Here is a 25,327-nt window from a genome sequence, read left to right as displayed (position 1 = left end):
GATCCCCGTACACTAACACTATCCTACACACACTTGGGATAATTTTTAATTTTACCGAAGCCAATTAGCCTTCAAACTCTGTGCAGACAGCACCCGTAGTCAGGATCGAACCAGTGTCTCAAGCACTGTATGGCAGGATCTCTACCGCTGCGCCACCTTGCCTCCCTGTTTAGTTCCATAGTAACATCACTATTCCTGAAGCAACTCTGCATTGACATCAAGACTGAAATGTCTATTTACATTGGTGTCAAATAATTTATTAATGTATATCAAAGAAGAATCAAATATTGAACTGATTATTCATTCTTAAATACATTAGGAATATTATGAGATACTGTGGCACAGTTGTCAAGTTACCAGAATACCTCCTCCATAAGTCTACTATTGATTAGAGATGATATCCAACCACAGGGAAGCAATTAAATAAAGCTGGAGAATAAAACTACGTAATTGTAACTGTCACAATAAACCATCTAATTCACTAATGTCTTTCAGGGAAAGATATGTTAGATCCTTGGCCAGTCTGGCTTTTAGGTGACCACAAATGTACAACAGGATTTTGCAAGTTATTCAGCTCAAACTCAATAAATACTAACTTAATCAGTGATTCGTCCCATTTTATTTCATCTTCTTGGAAAGGTCATGAAATCTACTCAAAGCAGAATTAGTTAATTAAATATTTGTCGGGTTTCACTTCTATTAATCTATTTTGAAAGCTGTTCCAATTTACCAAAATCCTTTCTGTGATTACACTTTGCATTGGGCGGCACAGTGGCGCAGCGGTAGAGTTGCTGCCTTAGAGCACCAGAGACCCAGGTTCGATCCTGACTAAAGGAACTGTCTGTACGGAGTTAGTATGTTCTCCCCGTTTTTACCTGCGTGTGTTTTCCCCAGGATCTCCGGTTTCCCCCCACACTTCAAAGACGTACATATTTGTAGGTTAATTGTCTCGGCATAATTGTAAATTACCCTAGCGTGTGTCAGTGTCTTTGGCAATTTCATAGGGCGGCACGGTAGCGCAGCGGTAGAGTAGCTGCTTTACAGCGAATGCAGCGCCGGAGACTCAGGTTCGATCCTGACTAAGGGTGCTGCACTGTAAGGAGTTTGTACGTTCTCCCCGTGACCTGCGTGGGTTTTCTCCGAGATCTTCGGTTTCCTCCCACACTCCAAAGACGTACAGGTATGTAGGTTGATGGCTGGGTAAATGTAAAAATTGTTAAAGGATAGTGTTAATGTACGGGGATCGCTGGGCGGCACGGACTTGGTGGGCCGAAAAGGCCTGTTTCCGGCTGTATATATATGATATGATATGATATGATGATTCCAAATCTCCACCACCATTTGGTGGACGAAGTGCTTGCCAATTTCACTACCAAACAACCTGGTTCTCAACTTGTAGGAAGGAACTGCAGGTGCTGGTTTACACCGAAGATAGTGTTAGTGTGCGGGGAACACTGCGTCGGCATGGATTCGGTGGGTTGAAGGGCCTGTTTCTGCGCTGTATCTCTAAACTAAACTTGTAGATCAACTCAATATTTTATTTATTATTCAAACCCCTTAATGACAAGAGAGAAAACTCAGAGACTTGGAAAATTGCAATTAAGTTTCAGGTAATGATCTACATCTTTTAATATATACTTAACATAAAAGTGCCTCTGTCTTCAGCCACGTACCTTCTTTCCAGACTAAAAAGTTTAGCTTTCTCCAAGTATTTTTTAATTAAGACCCCCAACAAGAAAACCACATGGCATTCTCTACACGATCTCCCTTGGCTGTTGGCAGCCAGAGCTAAACGCAGTATTAACAGTGTGATCACTAGACCACCTTCCTCATCTCTACATTTCAGTGCTTTGGCCAAGTGGTTTTAAAGACTGCTATCCTGCATTGGTTGGACATTTAACATCATGTTGAATACACAAAGAACATAGGAGCAATTAAAAGAAAACTGGTTTGTACCCAACTCCATTAGTCTAACTATGTTTCAAATGGTTTGATGTCTGTTCACAAAAAAAAAATCCATCCAAGAAGATTTGAGGAAGAATTAGTGACTTTCGCGATTCCACTCCAAATTTCCACCACCATTTGGTGGATGAAGTGCTTGCCAATTTCACTACCATACAACCTGGTTCTAAATTTGTAGGAAGGAACTGCAGATGCTGGTTTGCACCGAAGATCGATCCAAAATGCTGGAGTAACTCAGTGGGTCAGGCAGCATCTCTGGAGAAAAGGAATAGGTGACGGTTCAGGCCGAGGCCCTTCTCCAGAAGAGGAGCCTTGACTCAAAACGTCACGTATTCCTCTTTGCCAGTGGTGCAGCCTGACCCGCTGTGTTACTCCAGCATTTCGTGTCAACAACAATGGTGGGTCCGGAGATGCTCGAGGCTCAGAGAGATCAAAGATGGAAAATTTCCTTATTGGAACATCAACAGTGAACCTGACTACATGGGGTCGTACCGCAGTCCAGCAGTTTCTTGGTTAACATTACAGATGCAAGCTTATTTTTAAAACTCCAGATATAGTTAATTACTTGAATTTAAATTTCCCAGCAGCTGCAGTAGGAGTTGAACTTGCGCTTCCAGATCAACAATACAAGCATACGAGTACACATAGTGTCACAAAATGCTGGAGTAACTCGGCAGGTCAGGCAGCATCTTGGAGAGAACGAATGGGTGACGTTTCGGGTCGAGACCCTTCCACAGACTGATGTCAGGGCGGCGGGACAAATAAAGGATATAGGTGGAGACAGGAAAACAGTGGGAGAACTGGGAAGGGGGAGGGGAAGAGAGGGACAGAGGAACTATCTAAAGTTAGAGAAGTCAATGTTCATACCGCTGGGCTGAAAGCTGCCCAAGCGAAATATGAGGTGCTGTTCCTCCAATTTCTGGTGGGGCTTCTCTCCAAGATGCTGCCTGACCTGCTGAGTTACACCCGCATTTTGTGATATCTTCGATTTGTACCAGCATCTGCAGTTATTTTGAGTACACATAGTAGTCTTCCTTTCAAATATCTATTTAAATCTTGGAGCTTGTGCTGAAAGCGACTCTTCCCACAGAACCACTAGGCAGATTGCTGTATGCCTATGGTACGATTCCAGCTTCGTTCCGACACGTCGATTCCTTTTTAAATTAAAGCATGGGAAATGGCAAAATGGCAACATTTTATTATTGCCAACACTATGACATGTTCTTTTGCAGGACTGATATCATCCACATTCTTATGAAAACCCTCTTCGGACTAACAGAAGTGCACTAGGTTCCTGATGAAGATCAACAATAAGTGCAGTGATTTACTATCTACTCACTTCTGTTGGCAAGGTCATAGAAAACTCCGAATCACCAACAAAAAAAAACAGCTGCACAAATGGTGACATTTTCTACTCATTTTTTAGGTCAGAAATCTAAAGGACCTCTAAACGTATTGGAGGTATCTCAGTTTTAATAGACAACTCAGGAAAAAAAACCACAGAAAAAGACGGATTACATCTTTATTTATCCAGCATAGAAAATCAATTTCGCACTCTATTGTGCAGAAACGTTGCACCACGCATCTGATATTTTGCTCGTAGTTTTCATGGAGATGGTCTGAATCTTTACAACACCATTGTGTTACAGCGAGCATGGTAACTGACTGAAAACAAATGAACGTATCAGGGGAATTAAGCAGGCATCAATTTACATTTCAAATAGTGCATCCACGGCAATTTTGTGCTCAAAGTGAAAGAAGGTCAAATGAAAAGAGCGCATAGTGCCAGGATTGACGCATTACGTGATTTAATCTTACCGAGGGAAAGTATTTTAATGCAACAATGCATTTAAAAACTAATCTGTTTCAGCATTTGCACAAATTGCAGCATGGTGCTGCCTCACAACGCCAAGGACCCGGGTTTGATCCTGACCTCGGGTGTTGTCTGTGGATTTTGCATGTTCTCCCTGTGACCGTGTGTGTTTCCACCAGTTGTTCTGGTTTGTTCCCACACCCCAAAGAAGTGCTGGTTTGTTGGTTAACTGGCCTCTATCAAATCTCCTCAAATTTGTAGGGATAACATAGAACAAGTGTGAAAAGGTGATTGCTGGTCGGCGTGGATTCGGTGGGCCGGAGGGTCTGTTTCCATGCTGTGTCTCTAAACGAAACTAAAAAGTTTGGTCATTTTCGTGAAAAGCCGTTCATAGTGCGTAGACGCAAAATGCTGAAGTAACTGAGCGGGACAGACAGCATCTCTGCATAGAAGGAATGGGTAACGTCACCTATGTAAACCTGCATCCGAGTTCCTTCCTATACTATTTAAATTCAGACTGTCCAAATGAGAGAGTTATAGAAAAGGATCCAATATTTCCATTGGGATGAAACACGTTGAAGCCAGTGCAGCAGTATCAACATTAACTGAACTGGTCAACAAAACTAGTGTCACCGTCGATCTGCTAATACTGCAGAGTTGTTGGAAAGCACCACAGTGTTAACCTCACTAGTATAAATCAAACCAATCCTAAATCAGTATGCTGCCATAAATAATCAATCTGCATAAAGAAAAACAGAGATGTAATGCTATAAGGCACTGGTCAGGTCACATTTGGAGTACTGTGAGAAAATTCGGGCCCCATATCTGAGGAAGGATGTGCTGGCTCTGGAGATGGTCCAGAGGAGGTTTACAAGAATGATTCCAGGAACGAGTGGGTTAGCATATGATGAGCGTTTGCCAGCACGCGGCCTGTACTCGGGTTTAGACAGGCGAGGGGGGGACCTCATTGAAACTTACAGAATAATGAAAGGCATAGATAGAGAGGATGTGGAAAGGATGTTTCCACTGGTGGGAGAGTCTAGGACCAGAGGTCGTAACCTCAGAATTAAAGGGCACTATTTTAGAAAGGAGGTGAGGAGGAACTTCTTTACTCATAGGATAGTTAATCTGTGGAACTCAATTGCCACAGATGGCTGTGAAGGCCAAGTTAGTGGATATTTTAATTTTTTTAAGGCAGAGATAGACAAATTCTTGATTAGAACGGGTGTCAAGGGTTATGGGGAGAAGGTAGAGATCAGCCATGATTGAATGGCGAAGTGGACTTGATGGGCCAAATGGCCTAATTCTACTCCTACAACTTGTAAAAAAAAATCCAAAAGCAAAATATTGCTGTTGCGGGAAATCTGAACCAAGAAATGCTGCAAGTACGTTCTGAGGAAATACTCTGTTGAGTATTTCAAGCATTTCATGCTTTGATTTTGTATTAAAAATTAAAAGATGTTGAATAATAATAATTCAAGAACCAACACAAGACCTACAAACGATGAATTTGCTCCAGTCAGGAGTAGCTCGTCACAGCACCACACATTGCACATGGGACTCTGTGTCGCGCAATTTCTAATTTCACACAAAGTTCCCACTACAACAAACAACATAAAATAAAATTCACAAAACAAGATATAAAATCACAAGGAAAAAAAAATAATCTAAAAATTGATTGGTTTGCGTGCCAAAATGAAAAACTTGGCGAAGTGGACTTGATGGGCCAAATGGCTATTAAGACAAACATTCACTTAAAAGATGAAACAATATTTAACAGTATGGTCCCCTCTTGTAATTTTACACTTGTCACTCTTGATTAAATTGAGACCCGCAAAACCATTGTTGTCCATTTAAAAAAAAAACAACTCCCCTTCAAATAGGGTGAAATAGTTCAAAGCTTCGCATGAGGTCAACTAAGCAAAGCAATGATGAAATACTGCATTGCCAGAGGTGCTGCCACTCAGATGAACATCAAACCACCCGTCACCATTTTCTAAGAGCAGCAAAGGGTTATCCAGTGTCTTTGGCCGTCCCTTAACTCTCGACGTTAATCTTTCAGTTAGCTGGCTATTGCGATGAGGTCTGTGGAAGACTGCTATGTGCAAGGTATGTTTCCCAGGTTCTCCTAGTCACAGCAATTCAAAAGAATTCAAACAAAAGCAGCATATTTGGGATGTCGCGATGGTGTGAAGGACATTGGATAAATGTTTTTTTTTCTTCTTTATCAGCAACAAGCAGCAGCTGACTTAATAATAATTGATATGTTCTTTTCATCTCTTTCAGGTCTCCCAAGGTCAGCATGTAACCTGCAGCTGACAGGGCACCCAATTGCTCCCAAGCATTCTGACGGTTAAATCGTGTTAAAAGAAGCCTTTCCCGACACTCCCGGGAATATAACCCAGTAACTTATGAAGCCCTAGACACCAAAAACTGGAGTAATGCAGCGGGTCAGACAGCTTCTCTGGAGAAAAGGAATAGGTGACGTTTCGGGTCTTCAGACAGATTCATGTGAGAGGGAAACTCTTCAGTCTGAAGAAGGGTCTCGACAAGGGTCTCTCACCTGTTCCTTTTCTCCAGAGATGCTGCCTAACCCGCTGAGTTACTCCAGCTTTTTGTGCCCATATTCAGTTTAAACCAGCATCTGCAGTTCCATCCTACACAATTTATAAAGCCCCATCTTCAAAATGCAGCTAATATTTCATCCCAAAACTCATGTATGAGCATTGGAATAATAATACACTTCTGGGAAAGGGTGGGAGGAATGCATTTGCCAAATGTGACTATCAGGAGCACATCATCATTTTAAAAGGTAGCAGATAGTGCAACTTACATGTCTTACTGTGCTCTTTCGAGAGGAGGTAATTGGCCAGTGGTGGTGTATAAGTCAAGCATTGTATTGTGGAGTTCAAGAAACAGGTATTCCCGAGATTGTGCAGTCCAGCTCCGACTCTGTATACACGCACCCATTTCATGGACAGTCTTTCCATAGGAAATAAAACCTTCTGAGGTGCCGGGATGCCATCGTACGGAATGCCACTCGTTTCATAAACTAAATGCAAAAATCAAACATCGTTGGTACCAGGAAAGACAAGAATACAACAGTGAAAATATATCCAACACTTGGTTTACTGTTACACCTGAGTTTTAGTTTAACAGAAAATATTAATTTCAAAGCAGATATACGAGCTGACATGAATGTTATGTTCATGTGATAGGAGCAGAATTAGGCCATTTGGCCCATCAAGACTACTCATCCATTCAATCATGGCTGATCTATCTTTCCCTCTAAATGCCATTGTCCCTGACACCCATACTATCCAAACAACCCCTGACTCCTGAACAAATTACACAGTAACTAATTAGAAGCTATGGGAATAACCTTAAATAGTTTAGTTTATTGTCATGTGTACCGAGGTACAGTGAAAAGCATCTTGTTGCCTGCTAGATTGTAATCAAGTCATCCAGTGTGTAGATACAGGATAAAGGGAATAATGTATAGTGCAAGATAAATATTAAAATGTAAATATCACCTTAATGATTTAATAAGTATCTGCAGCTAAAACACTTCTTGAAAAGTACTATGTTACACATTATTAAATAATTCAAAGGGGATAAACTTGCGTCCTTAGATATTAGGTTCAAATTTTGAAACTAAAGTTCAATTTCCAAACACGTCAGTCAAAATTCAAAATCTCAGGTAAATATAGTAAAGCAAGGACATTTCATGCATACTGTTTTTACAAGAACGAACAGTATCTGATTTTTCAGTTGCAAGATAAAGTGGTTTGACTTTTATGAATTAATTTATGGAGCACGAAGATTAGTCAATAGAATTTATCACAAGAAACGAACTTCAAATAAGACCTGCATTAAGAGTGTCGCTCAAAACATCCACCGTTACAGCATCTTAGATGTCAGAACATTTGAGATCACAACTGCAGAAATAATGCTGTCCAGGCATAAATTTTCCAATCCGTCCTTTTCTACAGAACTTCACCATTACCTGTCGACTTTTCATGGCCCATGCATAAAAGTCAAATATTAGAGCACAATTAAAATCCCGCTCTCACTTCACTCCTACCATCAGTAGGAAGGTATGGGAGCCTGCAAACTTTAATGTCAAGGTTCAGGAACAGGTTTCTTCCCAATAACCATTGGCTAGAAAACTCTACTACCTCCAAATAGGCTCTGAACTATATAGAATTGGGGACATTATTTTTGACTTATTGCTACAATTTTCAGGGAAGAAGCCTGTTTGTTATTTTTATTGCACTATCATTGCTTGTTTTTTTTGTGTGTACATATGTGTGCATGCACATGTGTGTCTATATATGATCTATATATGTGTATTTGTGAGTATGTGTATATATGCACACACTGAACTTTTTTTTTTCTTGTTTATCGTATTGTTTACAGTGTACTATGTTTACATATTCTGTTGTGCTGCTGCAAGTGTGAATTTCATTGTTCTATCTGGGACATTTGACAATAGACACTCTCGACTCATATATACTGAACTTTTTGTTGTTTATTTTGGGTTTTACAGAGTACTATGTTTGCATATCTGCTGCGGTGCTGTAAGAAAGAATTTCTTTGTTCCATTTCAGGACAAATGACTATAAAACACTCTTGAAGCACACAGCATGTAGAGCATTGAAACAGGCCATTCACTCCAACAGGTCCCAGCTACACAGGTCTTCTCGCCTGCCTCATATATATTATTCCTCCCTCAACTGTTTAATTTAAAAGACATCAACTGCAATTGCTTCGCTTTTTCTTGTGCTATGAGCTACATATAACGTACAGTTAATGTCGCAGCCGACCGTGCAGTCAGTTAGGTTAGGTTTATTATCATCATATGTATCGAACGGTAGTGAAAAGTGAGACATAAAATGCTGGAGTACCTCAGCGGGTCAGGCAGCATCTCTGGAGAAACAGAATTGGTGAAGTTTCAGGTCGGAACCTTAAGGTCACTTATTCTTTCTCTCCAGAGATGCTGCCTGACCCGCTGAGTTGGTCCAGCATTTTGTGTCCATCTCAGTTATAAACCAGCGCCTGCAGATCCGTCCTACACTGTACAGTGAAAAGCTTTGCTTTGCATGCTGTCCAAACAGGGCGGCACGGTGATGCAGTGATAGAGTTGCTGCCTTACTCGGACCCCGCCACAGACTCGGGTTCGATCCTGACCACGGGTGCTGTCTGTACGGAGTTTCTACGTTCTCCTCGTGACCTGCGTGGGTTTCCCCCTGGATCTCGTTTCCTCCCACACTCCAGATTTGTAGGTTAATTGGCTTGGTAAAATTGTAAATTGTCCCTAGTGTGTACAGAACAGTGCCCGTGTACGGGAATCGCTGGTCGGCGCAGACTCGGTGGGTTTAAGGGCATGTTTCCGCGCTGTATCTCTAAACTAAGCTAAAAAGATCAGATATACCATGCTTAAATACAATCAGTTCAGGCATTTAAGCATTTTAACTGAGATTTGCAATTGGTGAGATTACCCATTGGTAATGGTTTCACAGCCAGGTCAAGCTATGCTGTCATTCCCAACATGACAAATATCACGATATTCATTGAACTGCAGAATGCAAACAGAAATAAAAAGTCTTTCACAGCAGTTGAATGCCCTTACCGTATCTTTTTGTTGGGGTGGAACAAGCATTTTGCTCACCAGCAGCTCCTTCAGATTTAGGGTTTAAAATGACATATTTACTCTTCAGTGATTCAAGCTGATAGGAAAAACTCTTGCTGGCAGGCTCAAATTCAATTTTCTGAAGAAGAACCTTCTTTGCTGAAGCCGCCAGCAGTTTGTTGAGGTCACCTTCGTCAGCCGAATCTTTTCGTCCAGGCTTTAGAGCTTCTTTCAATTTGTCTACTATAGGCATGGTGCATCACTGTAAGACAAAAGGCAACAAGGTAATCCATCTCCTGCCAGTAGCATTCTCAACTAATCAATACAAAGATAATATCATACCAACAGCAGCAGTCTAAACCAAAACCATCACAATATGTTTATCAAATTAAATAAACTACAATTGTGACTGTTAGTCATTGTTCCGACCCTCCACCCACTCTCCATTCCACAAGCTGAATAAATTGGGAATCGCGGAGTTAGTGAAACTACATTTAGACTTCACGAGGCATTCCGTGCTTGAGAATCTGTCCCCTTATGGAAAAAAAGGGAAACTCAAGCAAAGAGCAGCATTTTGAGGGTGGCACAGTGGCAGAGTTGCCGCTTTACAGCGTCAGAGACCCGGGTACAACCCTGACTACGGGTGCTGTCTGCATGGAGATTGTACGTACTCCCTGTGACCATGTGGGTTTTCTCTGGGTACTTCAGCTTCCTCCCACACTGCAAAGACGTACGTACAGGTTTGCAGGCTAATTGGCTTTGGTAAAAAAAAAACTGAATTGTCCCTAGTGTAGAATAGTGCCAAAGTATGGGTTGGTCGGCATGGACTCAGTGGGCCGAAGGACCTGTGTCAGTAAAGTCTAAAAGTGATAGGTAAAAGTTACACAGGGTTACAGTTATATGCATCAATTTAAAGAAAGTTATTGGATTGCCTTTCACCAAGGATTCATTATAACCTTATTTCTGTGCTGTTTCTATGACCTTATGCCTCTAACTGTGGTGAAACACTTAAACCATCGCTTCGAAAGAGAAATATATATTGGCTTTTTAGGTAGATTTAGGAATAGCTCAACTGCCTTTTTTAACAGAGATCAAACTTGGATAAGAAGCAACTTGCTCCAAAAGGATTAACTGGAATTATTTACATGGATTTAGGTTTAGAATCCATTCAGTTATGGTCTACTAAGTAGCAAATTAGACAAGTGTCGGGTGATAATCATCTTCAACAAGAGTGAGCAAAAGCACTTACCCTTGGCCTTCAATAGCACTACCATCTCCACATTCCTCACCATCAACATCCATTGAATCATTACTGGCCAGAGAGTCAAGTTGAGCAGCCACATGAATCCCGTGGCTACAAGAGGAAGCCACAGGCTGGGTATCCGTTGGCGAATGACTCTTTTCCTCGGGGGTATAATGGAACACTATTCACCTTGCCTGGACAAATGTAGCTCCAACAACTCTCAAGAAACTTGACAACATCCAGGACAAAACAATTCTTCAAGAATTTTCTCGACCCAAAACATCACCCATTCCTTCTCTCCAGAGATGCTGCCTGTCCCGCTGAATTACTCCAGCATTTTGTGTCTGTAATTCTTCAACACTTATTCCTTTCAGCTCCCACTGTAATTTAGTGACCGCTGCGGGTACCATGTACAAGATTCACTGCAGTTACTCAACCAGCTTGCATCAACAGCACCCTTCCAAGCCCACGATCATAAACAAGGACATCAGATGCAAGGAAACACCACCACCTGCAGGTTCCCTTCGTTGCACACCCACTCTGGTTCTGGTTGATTACTGCGCAAACAACTCAGAAGTGGTTACCTATCTCACGCAGGTCGGAGTGAGTAGAGTAGTGATTGCACTTTGAAGTGGGCCTTTTGACCAAGTTGAGGAGATCTGGTTGCTCAATCCCCTTTTTAAACGACTGAACATCGGGAGTTGGGTGGCAACATATTCCATTCCCTTATCGCCCTTGGGAAAAGGGAACATTGGTGACAAAGTTTATTGAAATTTAGCAAGTTGATGATGTAAGGACTGGTATTTTGTCTTGTTTCATGGCAGTTGGTGCTCTGGGATGACGGAAGATATGATGGCGTGATTTTGTAAATCTCCTTGTAAATTGCAATAAGTCTTAGCCCGATTCTGCGGATCTGTAGGGTATCCCATCCGAGAGAAGTCAGCGTATTATTCACGCTTGATTTGCGCTTGTAGTCATGACATGCAAAGCGAGCTGCTCGGCGTTGTACTTCCTCCAGGGTGATCTGGTTGTTGTTGTTGTTGTTGAAAGGATCGCAACGCCTCCACAATACTCCAATTTGGGCCTGACCTGGGGCTTGTAGGCGTTCTCTGACGGATGTACTACATGCGTGAAAATTTATTTTAAGAAGGCCGAGAGTTCTATTTGCTTTGTTAGACACTTGACTAATATGCGTCGCCCAATTTAAATCTTTGCTTAATTCAACTCCTAGATAAGGGTGGTGGTCGCCAGTCTGACTTGGGAATTATCAATTCCTCGTTATCACTGGGTCCCAATCCTGGATCTGCCTGCTCAAGGTGACTGAGAGTACCTTTACATGGAGAACAGCTGCAGTTCATGGACACATGGTTGCCACCAACTTCTCAAAGACATTGAGAGAAGGACAATAAATGCTAAGCTTGTCAGTGGCACCTGCATCCCAAAAATGAATGAATAAAATCAAAAAGTGGAAACACGAAACTGCAGAAGCTGCTTTTTGCAAAACAAAGACACAAAGTGCTGGAGCAACTCAGCGGGTCAGGCAGCATCCCCGGAGAACATGGATAGGTGACGTTTTGGGTCGGGAGCTTTCTTCAGTCTGATTCGGGTGGGAGGAGGGGGGGGGGGGGGGGGGGAGGTGGGGAAGGTCAAAGCCTAGCAAGTAATCAGTGGATACAGGTGAGGGGGGAGAAGTCTTGATCGGCTGACGGTTGGACAAAGGCCAGAGATGAAAGGACAGAAGGTGTGAGGTAAAAGGAGTACAGGAGTTGTGAATTGTGAAGCTAGAGAAATGTAGGTGAAGGGGGAGAGGGAAGGGAGAAATAGGCACGTGCCAGCTGGGGCACAGGGGGGAGAGAGAGGAGGAAAATAAGAGGTGGGGAGGGGAGTTGTTTGGTTAGTACCTGAAATTGGAAAAGTAGCTGGGGAATGGGTGGTTTTGTCAGAGATGGGATGAGTTGTGGAGCGGAGCCGTCTCTGCAGAAGGCAGAAAGGGGTGGGGATAGGAAGATATGAGTGGTGGCGGGAGCACATTGGAGATGACAAAGCTGTAGGAGGATGGTGTGTTGGATGCGGAGGCTGGTGGGGTAAAAGGCGAGGACAGGGGAACTCTATCCTTTTTCTATCAACACCAGATTCTGCAGGGACGATTAGATTCCGAAGCAGAGGTTTGAGTAAAGACTGAAAGAAACTGTACAATCCATTAAAAAAATTGTTTAATTTATCTGTCAGGCACGAGGCAAAGCAAATTTGATTTCACAATATGTGTCATTCTTTTTGAAAACATATTGGCGGCACGGTGGCGCAGTGATAAGAGTTGCTGCCTTACAGCGCCAGAGACCCAGGTTCGATCCCCAATATGGGTGCTTATCTGTACGGAGTTTGTACGTTCTCCCTGTGACCACGTGGGTTTTCTCCGAAATTTTCGGTTTCCTCCCACACTCCAAAGACATACAGGTTTGTAGGTTTATTGACTTGGTATAAATGTAAATTGTCCCTCATGTGTGTAGGAGAGTGTTAATGTGTGTGGATCGAGGGTCGGTGAGGACTCGGTGGGCCGAAGGGCTTGTTCCTGTGCTGCATCTCTAAAAATTGGTCACCATTGCAATTAGCGTGGAACAATGAGGAAAAAAGGGCAAAGCATCCTCTCTCTGTAGGCAATTATTCTGCTTTTCCCTTCTTTGATTTTCTTGCATGCTTATGTCAACATATTTCTTGGCTGTGCTAACATTATTTAACTCCCACTACCCTTCTCTACATCAGCATCAAACATATGCACACGTGCGCAATATGGTTTTCATAACGTTTCCCGACATAGAAATCGAATGTTGTTTTTACAGGCTGACAATGCCTGTACTATCTTGAAATCAAACCATCTATGACTCATCAGCTATAGTAAAATCAAACATCAATTAAAAAAAAAAGATTCCAGTAAATGTTTGTCCGTTTCACTTTCAAATCCACAAACCACTTTTGTATTTGTTGGGGAAGGTACAAAATTCAAACCGATGTTGACTTCAATGCATTATGGAAAGGAGGACATGGGCAATATATATATTTTTTAAAAGGGTAGTTCAAAATATTGCATTTTATTATTTTGGTGATGAAAAATCATTTGAAAAAAATGTATATAATCTTTAACAAGGTGGCCACAAGAGAACACTTACAAAACTTTGCCTACTTTTGCAGCAACACTATGCAATTCAGGTTTTGGAATTGAAACGGGTCCAGTCTTACTAATAAAGTGAGAATGACCATCAGTCCAACTTGCAGAAGCACTGGAGAAACAAGGACCTGTCGACGCTGGAATCTCCAATAAAAACAAAGTGCTCTTTTGTCAGAAGGCGGTGAAGCTGTAGAATTCATTGCCACAGAAGGCTGTGGAGACCAAGTCAATGGATATTTTAACAGTGGAGGCTGATAGATTCTGGTTTACAATACAATAGGTGCAGGAGGAGGCCATTCGGCCCATTCGATGTGATCATGGCTGATCATTCTCAATCAGTACCCCGTTCCTGCCTTCTCCCCATACACCCTGACTCCGCTATCCTTAAGAGCTCTATCTAGCTCTCTCTTGATTGCATTCAGCGAATTGGCCTCCACTGCCTTCTGAGGCAGAGAATTCCACAGATTCACAACTCTCTGACTGAAAAAGTTTTTCCTCATCTCAGTTCTAAATGGCCTACCCCTTATTCTTAAACTGTGGTCCCCTTGTTCTGGACTCCCCCAACATTGGGAACATGTTTCCTGCCTCTAACGTGTCCAACCTCTTAATAATCTTATATGTTTCGATAAGGTTGTCAGGGGTAATGGGGCAAAGGCAGGAGAATGGGGCTGAGAGGAAAAGATAGATCAGCCATGATTGCATGGCAGAGTAGGCTTGATGGGCCGAATGGCCTAATTCTGCTCCTAGAACTTATGAACTTATGCTGGAGTAACTCAGCAGGTCCGACAGCTGAGGCAACTCAGCAGTCAGAAGAGACCCGACCCGTATCGGCACCTATCCCTGCTCTCCAGAGATGCTGCCTGAGCCGCTGAGTTACTCCAGCGCTGTGTTTTATGGCAGAAGCACTGGATCAACACAAAGGCTTACACCAAAGGGGGCACCAGTTCCATCCACACTTGGATTCGCCCAGGTGGTTCAGTAAACTGAGGGCTCACAACATGACAGGCATGTCAGAAATATTTACAAGTGAAGACAAAATTAATTCATCTGACCAGATGAGCAACTCCAAAGCAGATTTTAGTTTAGTTTGGTTAAGAGATAAGAGCACGGAAACAGGCCCTTCGGCCCACTGAGACCGCACCGACCAGCGATCACTTGTACACTAGTTCTACCCTACACACTAACGGCAATTTTACAGGGGCCAATTAACCTACAAACCTGCATGTCTTTGAAGCGTGGGAGGAAACCAGAGCAACCTATGCAGTGACGGGGAGAACGTACAAACTCAGTGCAGACAGCTCCAGTGGTCAGGATCGAACCCTGGTCTCTGGCGCTGTAAGGCAACAACTCTACCGCTGCGCCACTGTTCCGCCTCAAATCCCTTTTTTTTTTAAATGTCTTTCTATGGATATGGCCACAGCACTAGTGGGTTGAAGGGAGAAAAAAATCTTTGGAACTTAAAACATTTTGTCTCTATGAAGGTGAGAAAAGTTTCCAGCACTGCCTCGATATTGTCAAATTCACAATTAACACCTTTTCATTCTTTAAACTTTCCAATAATTACCCATGGAGACGTAAGAGAGTGGATGCTGAATCTAGCAACAAAAAAAACTGCTGGTGGAACTCAGTGGATCAGACAACATCTGGAGTAGGAACTCAGATAACTTTTCGAATCGTCTTCTTCAAACTGCCAACACCATGGGAGAAGACAGTCTGAAAGGTACAGACCCAAAACGTCGTCTGTCCATCTACAACCACAGATAGACACTAATGCTGGAGTAACTCAGCAGAACAGACAACATCTCTGGAGAGAAGGAAAGGGTGACGTTTCGGGTCGAGACCCTTCTTCAGACCACAGATGCTGCCTGGCCTACCAAGTTCCTCCAACAGGCGTGTTTTGGGGTTAATATTTAGCCATATTTTGCAGGCGCGTTCATTGATAATTTTACATTCCTTTCAAATATTTACACCGCAAACGGTGGCGCAGCGGTGGAGTTGCTGCCTTACAGGGAATGCAGCGCCGGTGACCCGGGTTCGATCCTGACTACGGGTGCTGTCTGTACGGAGTTCGTACGTTCTCCCCGTGACCTGTGTGGGTTTTCTCCGAGATCTTCAGTTTCCTCCTACACTTCAAAGACGTACAGGTTTTGTAGGTTAATTGGCTTGGTAAATGCTATAAAAAAAAATGTCCTTCGTGGGTGTAGGCCAGTGTCGTCGGAGCAGACCCGGTGGGCCGAAGAGCCCGTTTCCGCGCTGTATCTCTAAACTAAAAACTAAAAGGAAACATGCAGAGCACCACAGATGGCAAGGCAGTAGAGCAGAACAAACAGCACAAAAATATACAATTACAATATTTGTGTGCAGCAGGAACAGAGCTCAGTGACAACAAAGAGAACCATACCTCAAAAGATCTGCATCATTATTTTCGCAGTAAATCACCAAGTGATGTGTAAAAAAATAACTGCAGATGGTGGTACAAATCGAAGGTATTCATTTCACAAAATGCTGGAGTAACTCAGCAGGTCAGGCAGCATCTCAGGAGAGAAGGAATGGGTGACGTTTTGGGTCGAGACCCTTCTTTAGACCAAGTGATGTGTCCTATATATAAACTGGCCTAACAGCTAGCAAGCTGAGAAATTCCTATTTGCATAATGCACTAAAAACGACATCATTAACTCCACGGTAAACAAACTAGACCTAAAAGGCAATTAAATGCCAGTAGCATTTTTGCACTTACGATACGTGTAAATGTATAAAGTCATGGATCACAGTAAGCACATTTGCATATTATATGTCAAACAGAAAACCGAGTACAGACGACATCAAAGTCTTCCAAATATCCGAACACATGTCAGCCACTAAGAAACTGCTGCCCTTTTGGGAGAAGCTAATTTTAAAATCCCTAGGACCCTAAAGGATTCCGCAATGTTACTCGAACAAGAGAAAGCAGTTCTTAAGACACAGGAGCAGAATCAGGCCATTCAGCCCATCACATCTGCTTCACCATCATGGCTGATCTATTTTTTCTAACTCTCAACCCTATTCTGCCTTCTCCCTTTATCCTTTGGTACCCTTAGCAAGAACCTACCAATTTATTGTCCGAAATTTATCCCTCAAACAATCTAACTGAAATACATGTGCAGGAAAGAACTACAGATGCTGGTTTAAATCAAAGGTAGACGCAAAATGCCGGAGTAACTCAGCAGGACAGGCAGCATCTCTGGAGAGAAGGAATGGGTGATGTTTTGGGTCGAGACCCTTCTTCGGACTAACTAAAATATATGAAATCTCTGACTTCCACTCACTTAAACTTTAAAGTCCTGAACGTCCAATGATAGCCACAACACCGTCATTTTGACCTCCAACTGCAGGAATTCTTGTGGTCAGGTGACGGTGTTAAATCCATACGTCTTCTCAATGGCTAGACTCAGAAATGTGTTCGAAGGTAGACACAAAAAGCTGGAGTAACTACGCAGGTCAGGCAGCATCTCTGGAGAGAAGGAATGGGTGACGTTTCGGGTCGACCCTTCAGACTGATGTCAGGGGAGTGGGCGGTGCAGAGATAAAATGTAGTCAGAGACAGTAAGGCTGGTAGGAGAACTGTGAAGGGGGAGGAGATGGAGAGAGAGGGAAAGCAAGGGCTACTTGAAGTTAAGAGAAGTCAATGTTCATACTGCTGGGGTGTAAACTACCCAAGCGAAAAACGAGGTGCTGTTCCTCCAATTTGCGTCGGGCCTCACTCTTGCAATGGAGGAGGCCCAGGCCAGAAAGGTCAGTGTGGGAATGGGAGTTAAAGTGTTGAACAACCGGGAGATAAGGTAGGTTTAGGCGGACCGAGCGGAGGTGTTCAGCGAAACGATCGCCGAGCCTGCGCTTAGTCAGAAGCGTGTTCACAGGACACATATGTTCGTGCACAGGTCTAGTGACTCCATTCATTTCACTGGAGTGGAAACTACTCCAAGGGAGACAACTAAATGTATATTATCCATGTTTAATGGATTGGAGATAGACACAAAAAGCTGGAGTAACTCAGCAGGACAGGCAGCATCTCTGGAGAGAAGGAATGGGTGACGTTTCGGGTCGAGACCCTTCTTCAGACTGAATTGGAATTTAACTTTAAAACAATTAAATAAGTGTTTTCTGCAGTTATCTTATATTGGCAATCTTTTTTAAATGCTTAATTTTTTTAAATTCTGGTAATCTCTGAATACTTACGATTTCATTCAAGAGCTTTGAACAGTATTGACTGTTGGAGACCCTGGACATGACTGAACTGACTGCCAAACCTCGCAAAGCCTGGGATGGACACAAAATGCTGGAATAACTCAGCAGAACAGACAGCATCTCTGGAGAGAAGGAATGGGTGACGTCTCAGGTCGAGACCCATCTTCCAAATTGGGCTAATTGGTGGCTGAGAAGAATGTCAGTGTTAGAAATGACAAGAAAACTCCCACAATGGCTCTGAGCAGTTTGGATTCTGGCAGAAGGTAACATTTACTCTGCATCTGATGACTTTACTGTCAGTTGTACCCTGAGCGCAGTGAAATTCGTTGCTTTTAGAGATTGAGAGAGAAATTCAGAGCATCTCGGAGCTCTGCTTTGTACAGGTAGGGGCGCAGTGAGAGCTGGTGCCTGCAACCCACAATTATCTTATGCTGAGCTTGACATTCTATGATATTCCAATATTGTGATAGTTGTACTTTGAAAACATCTAATGCGCTGCGCTGGGCCTCTGTCGTTCCTGCTTCAATTTTAATGTTAATTGTTGAAATACATCGAGGACAAAAAGATTACTTCTCTAATTTTGGAGAACTGACGATTCTTTGATTAAATGTCAATTCAGATTACCAACAAAATCAGACTACTTTTTTTTCCTAAAGATTTAACCTATAAGATGGTTTGCAGTAAGTAACTGTCACAACAACACTCAGTGCAAGACGAAAGAAAAGGTTCCACAAGCCTTCAGCACAATTTATATTATGTGTGCATTGCAGTGTTAATATGTTCTAACTGCATAGACACAACCTGAAGGGAATGCAAGGATCAGCATGAGATGGACCCAAAAAGCTGGAGTAACTATGCGGGACAGGCAGCAAAGGACCCGAAACGTCACCCATTCCTTCTCCCCAGAGGTGCTGCCTGTCCCGCTCAGTTACTCCAGCTTTTTGTGTCTATCTTCGGTTTAAACCAACTACACAAGGATCAGCATGAAATGGGGATACCTGAAGGAAACAGCAATTCTGCTGCTTCCTTTCTGAGCTATTAAATCTGTTTTCCCACTCTTAAGAACCCACTCCACTGTCCATAACCTGCACAAAAGAATAAACATGTGTAGGAAGGAACTGCTGATGCTGGTTTAAACCAAACATAAGACACAAAATGCTGGACCAACTCAGCGGGTCAGACAGCATCTTTGAAGGGTCTCGACCCACAACATCACCTATTCCTTTTCTTCAGAGATGCTGTCTGACCCTCAGTGTTCCTCCAGCTTTTTGTGTCTATCAAAATAATAAACAATTGGTTCTGCACAAAAACAGAAACAGAGGGTTGTGGAAGTACATCAACAAGGTTCAAGAGAGAACAGAGAGATCTGGGAGTACAGGCGCACGGATCCCTGGAAGTGGCGAGTCAGGCAGGGAGTGGTGAAGGTGGCCTTTGGCACACTACGCTCCATTGGGAAGGACATGGAGTAAAAAAAAGTCAGGACATCATGATGCAGCTGTGCAAGTCGTATGCGGCACGGTGGCGCAGCGGTAGAGTTGCCACCTTACAGCGAATGCAGCGCCGGAGACTCGGGTTCGATCCTGACTACGGGCGCCGTCTGTGCGGAGTTTGTACGTTCTCCCCGTGACCTGCGTGGGTTTTCTCCGAGATCTTCGGTTTCCTCCCACACTCCAAAGACGTACAGGTATGTAGGTTAATTGACTGGGTAATATGTAAAAATTGTCCCTAGTGTGTGTAGGATAGTGTTAATGTGCGGGGATCGCTGGACGGCGCAGACCCGGTGGGCCGAAGGGCCTGTTTCCGCGCTGTATCTCTAAATCTAAAACTAAAAATCTAAATCACACTCAGAGGAGAGTTCTGTTTTCACTCCTCCCTGGAGGGAGAACAAAGGAAAACGCTTTATGGAGTAACTTAGTGGGTCAGGCAGCATCTCTGGAGAAAATGGATAGGTGACGTTTCAGGTTGGGTCCTAACCCGCTGAATTACTCAAGTATTTTTTGTATATCTTTGGTACAAACCTGCATCTGCAGTTCCTTTTCATTACAGTTATTTATTTTCACCCCCTCTACTTGATCACCCCAGAATCTGTGATTCCTTAACTAAAATACCTTGACTTTTTTTATTCCTTAACTAAAATACCTTGACTTTTTTTTATTTGTTGTTAAATTTTGGATGGCAAATTCTCTTCATTTCAAATTCATAGTGAAACCATAATGGACTAAATCGAGCACAACACAAAACTTTGGCATGACATATTAAAAGACCACCATATCCCAAAACATTTTAAAGTAAGCATGCAATACAAATGATCACTCAGTAAAGCATAACCTTGTCTCTGAATCACAGGAGGGTATTTAAACAGGTCAGTTATCGTGCCTTAAGCAATGACAATTCTTACGCTATTTTTAGAGACATTTTACAACACCAGGCCAAATGAAAGTGCCACTTCTTCATGAACTCACAGAACTGCAGAGGTTTTTCTTCCGAAGATAAATTATATTCCGCTGCATTCTAAACTACAGCAATGTTAGGATTCAAACAGTGGGGTGCTTTTCCAAAACATTTTTATACTATTACAAAGTGGCCTTTCGCCCAATACAGTGTTCTAATTTAACAAAATAAAAACAAACTTCACCTACCAAGAGCTATCAAACCACAATATTTAAAGAAACATTACATGAAAACAAATCGCAATTTATTTGTGTAATTGCACCAAGGAGCCACACCACCCTGGCCACACGCTCACTTCACTCCTGCCACCGGGAAGCAGGTACAGGAGTCTGAAAACAAGACCTCCAGGTTCAGCACCAGCTTCTTCCCAACAACCATCGGCCTATTGAACACTACAAACACCAACCAAACTTCGAACTACGAACTGTCTTGGTTGCACGACGGACTTCAGTCTTTTGTTTCATTTTGCACTAATATTGCTTTTTGTTATTTATTGAACTTTTTTCTATGTATTTATTATGCTATCTACTTGTTAAGTACTGTGTTTACAGACATGTTAAGCTGCTGCAAGTAAGAATTTCATTGCTCTGTCTCAGTACATTTGACAATAAAACATTCTTGACTGGTCCACTGTTCATCAAATAAAAACTACTTCCATCATGTTAATTATCCTCCTTCCCTGATCTAACCTAATCATGTTTTATATCCAGAACTGGGGCCTAACTATTGTTCGCCAATTGGCAAAATACATACGAGGGCAGCACAGTGGTGCAGCAGTACAGTTGCTGTACAGCTTTAGAATTGTGCCAGAGACCCGGGTTCGATCCTGACTACAGGTGCTGACTGTACGGAGTTTGTAAGTTCTTCCTGTGACCACTTAAATCCTCCCGATGGTCCGGTTTCCTCCCACACTCAAGACGTACAGGTTTGTTAATTGGCTTCTGTAAATTGTCCCTAGTGTGTAGGATAGTTCGAGTGTACAGGGTGATCGTCGGTTAGCATGGACTCGGTGGGGTGAAGGGCCTGTTTCTATGCTGTATCTCTAAAATACGCAATATTAGATAGGCAAATTGACGTCAAACTACATCAAGCAATAGGAACAATCAGCCGTTTGAACATTATAGTATCTTGCGTCCAGAGTACGCCTGTGTATTTTAGGTCAACTAGCCTTGCAAGAGGCTTGAACGCAAAAACCTGGACCACTCGGAGTTACCTCAGCACAAAATGCTCAGTGGGTCAGGCAGCATCTCTGGAGAGAAGGAGCGGGTGACGTTTCGGGTCAAGACCCTTCTTCAGACTGATGTCAGGGGATGGGGTGGGACAAAGATAGGATGTAGTAGGAGACAGGAAGACTGGTGGGAGAACTGGGAAGGGGAGGGGATAGAGAGGGAAAGCAGGGACTATCTGAAGTTAGAGAAGTCAACGTTGATATCGCTGGGGTGTAAATTACCCAAACGAAATATGAGGTGCTGTTTCTCCACTTTGCGCTGGGCCTTACTCCGGTAATGGAGGAGTCCCAAGACAGAAAGGTCAGATGGCAATGGAGGAGTCCCAGGACAGAAAGGCCAGATGGCAATGGAGGAGGCCCAGGACAGAAAGGCTTCCTTTCCTACCGGAACCTGGACGACATTGCAATGCAGAAGTGCCGCACTATTGGAGGTACCATCGTGAAAATGAGAAACTAAACCACGGCCCTATACACCCACTGGTGAAATTAAATTCACACAAATACACGATGCTGTGCCCTGCCCAGAACATCCCTCTTCAATTATATTACAAAAACAAATTCACAGCTCATGAACTCAAAAGGTTTTTTGTGGGAACTAAACCCAAGCAAATTTGCTGCAGCATTTCCTCTATTTAAACAATGAGTGCCCTTCACTTTTAGCAAAATGCGTTGGAAAGTCCCAAGAGGGTGAAAGGAGCTCTTTTTTTCTCTGCTGCTTTTTAGTCTCAGAACCCAATTTGTTTCTTTACTTATTGAATTACTACATCCTGTTTCTGTCAATAAATTACTCCAGCCTTCCACACTCTCCCAGACTCAATGTACTTACAAACTATTCATCTTTAATATCTTCAGATTAGCATTAATTCAAATACAAGTTCATCATTGCTGGCTTTGATTTGCATACCTTTCATTCATTTGTTCACTGCACCTTTTCATATCTCTCGTTTCCCTCTCCCCTAACTTTCAGTCTGAAGAAGGGTCTCGACCCAAAACATCACCTATTCCTTTTCTCCAGAGATGCTGCCTGACCTGCTGAGCTGCTCCAGCGTTTGGTGCCCATCTTAGGTGCAAACTTGCAGCAGTAGTTCCTTCCTACTCATCCCATCCCACTGAATCCAACATTAGCAGGGTGCCCAATTCACATACACCAGCTGATTATAACACAACAACATCCACTTGACTCAATAGAGTTCACTAAATTGCCGTAAAAGACATTGTATCAGTTATCATTTTCAGAGAAGCAACTGTCATATAAAATTATGTTAAGGGCCATTTCCTCCAAATAGCGCATTCAGAGACAGCTCGGCTACTTCCAACATTACTCTTGGTAATTTACCTTCTAGTTAAATTGTTTTGTATTTACTTCTTCAGGGGACGAATCCAGGATCTATTATAGATACTGGAATCTTATTTTCTTGGCAGTGCAGAATGGGAGAGACCAAGGGTGTTCATAATTAATTTCACAATTGTTTGAGATCCTATTTTTCTGATATTTAATGTAACCCAAATTGCTTTATTCACAAAATGCTGGAGTAACTCAGCAGGTCAGGCAGCATCTCGGGAGAGAAGGAATGGAAAGCAGATTGTAAATTCAATCATACCCGTGAAAATATAAGTTGGGAACGAGTACCAAAAATATGAGAAGATTTTTAAAAAGGGAAGAAAAGAAAGTTGGAGAGCAGGAATTGGGAGATATTAATTACGCTGCTTTGGCTGCATTTACCATGGCTGACTTTAGGAAAAATGAATTTAGGGAAAAAAAGGCAATGAAGACAGGACAGAGCGAGTTAGGATAATTATTTTTCAATTAAGATTTCTTCTTTCTCCCTTCCCCCTGATCAAATCCAGCACATCTTCTCTCACCTGTGCAGTCGTCTATAAATAATACAACTCAAGGTTACCATCGGCAATTATGATAGCTCTTTATTACAAGGCCTCACATAAACCCTATAACTCCAGCCAACTATATTCTGGACAGTCTGAAGAAGGGTCCCGACCCAAAATCTCACCTAAACATTTTTTCCAAGATACTGCCCTGCCCACTGAGTTACTCCAGCATGCTGTGACTAAATATTCTGGACAGTTCAAACAACTATTCACAAACTATTCAACTGTGATTGTTTATTGTGAAGAACCAAAACTCTGAAACTAGATCATGCTGTACTGGAGATACATTAAAAGTAATATTGAACAAGGATTCGTGCAAGGAGAACCAGATACTCCTTCAGATTGAATGTTATTGATCAAGTATTGTTCTTGAAAAATAGACGATATGAAATGAGAGGTTAATAGGAACATTTACTCCAGATTCAAGAACAAGTTGGCTCTCATTACAATCTTGTCGACTATAAAGAAACTCCAGAGCAAGAAAGATTTAAACCGACATTTATATTATTCCAGAATTATTCCGACTTCATGCTTCATATCAAATTTATTTGAATTTCCAATCAACATTTATTACAAACTCAATCACTATCAAAATTCCTTCAACAAGAATCAGGGAACACACCTTGTGTAGGAAGGAGCTGCAGATGCTGGTTTAAACTGAAGATAGACACAAGATGCTAGAATAACTCAGCAGGACAGGCAGCATCTCTGGAGAGAAGGAATCGATGACGTTTCAGGTTGAGCATTTTTTGACCATCTAGGGAAAACACTTTGTCCACAAATCCAAGTATTTGTGGGCACTGATGATCAATAGTGGCACATGATTCAATCCCTGGATATAACAGCATCCAACCAATTCAAATGACTCAACTGTTGAGGTTACCACTTTACATTTGCAACAAAGGCACAGTCTCTATGTTCTAGAGCTACGAACAATATTCCAAACCAAGATAGACACAAAATGTTGGAGTGACTCAGTGGAACAGGCAGCATCGCTGGAGAAATAATGGGTGACATGTCGGGTTGAGACTCTTCTTCAGACACTCTTCAGTGTGAAGAAGGGCTCTCAACCCAAAACGTCACCTATTCCTTCTCTTCAGAGGTGCTGCCTGTCCCCGCTGAGTTAACTCCAGCATTTTGTGTCTATCTGCAGTTCCTTCTTACACATTACAAACCAAGCCTCAGTTGTTTCTAAATGTATTCCGAACGACGACACAAGGTTAGAGGTGAGATCTGGAGATGCAATTTACCTAAACATAATTCTTCTGAGGAAGAAAACACTTTAAAAAAAATGCTCAAGCCAGAAATCAGCGTGCCTCTACACAATCACCATTTGCAGCAGGTTCCACTGCGATAATGGAGTGGCTTGGAGTTAAGTCCATGAAAGATGAGCAAGCGATATCCAAATGCACCTGCTCAGAAAAATAAATCACACCAGAACAACTTCAGCTGCAGTCTTTTCGTCAAGCTGTCATCCATTTTTGCAGCTTCTTGGTTACTTGATTAAAAAATAATATTGCTCGTTTTAGTAACGTTTGACACAAAAGAGTCAAACTAAATCAATAATCAACTTAAATTTACATAAAGTATTTCATGCCGAACAATAGACAAAAGTGCAGGAAGCAACTGCAGAGGCTAGTTTACACCGACAGACACAAAATGCTGAAGTAACTCAGCAGAATGATTGATGCCTGTCCCGCTGAGTTACTCCAGCATTTTGTGTC

General features: G+C 42.5%; 1 protein-coding gene across 5 annotated transcripts in view; it reads right to left on the bottom strand.

Annotated features, from left to right (window-relative positions):
- The window catches only part of usp36 (ubiquitin specific peptidase 36), a 70,630-nt gene that overhangs the window by 40,559 nt on the left and 4,744 nt on the right, over window positions 1–25,327 (bottom strand). For 4 of the 5 annotated variants that reach the window (XR_013547410.1, XM_078401349.1, XM_078401348.1 and 1 more), the window contains 2 exons: window positions 9,408–9,669; window positions 6,609–6,827 (listed from right to left, as the gene is read on the bottom strand). Coding sequence is in view for 4 of the 5 variants with exons in the window: in XM_078401349.1 (XP_078257475.1) it covers window positions 6,609–6,827; window positions 9,408–9,660 (472 nt within the window). In the remaining variant the exon portion in view is untranslated. Of the gene's footprint in view, window positions 1–6,608; window positions 6,828–9,407; window positions 9,670–10,656; window positions 10,714–25,327 lie in introns of those variants that run through there. The other variant, XM_078401350.1, reaches the window with a different exon arrangement.

This window comes from Rhinoraja longicauda, chromosome 6 (assembly GCF_053455715.1).
Source record: "Rhinoraja longicauda isolate Sanriku21f chromosome 6, sRhiLon1.1, whole genome shotgun sequence".
Lineage (NCBI taxonomy): Eukaryota > Metazoa > Chordata > Chondrichthyes > Rajiformes > Arhynchobatidae > Rhinoraja > Rhinoraja longicauda.
This window is presented reverse-complemented; position numbering and strand designations above follow the sequence as displayed.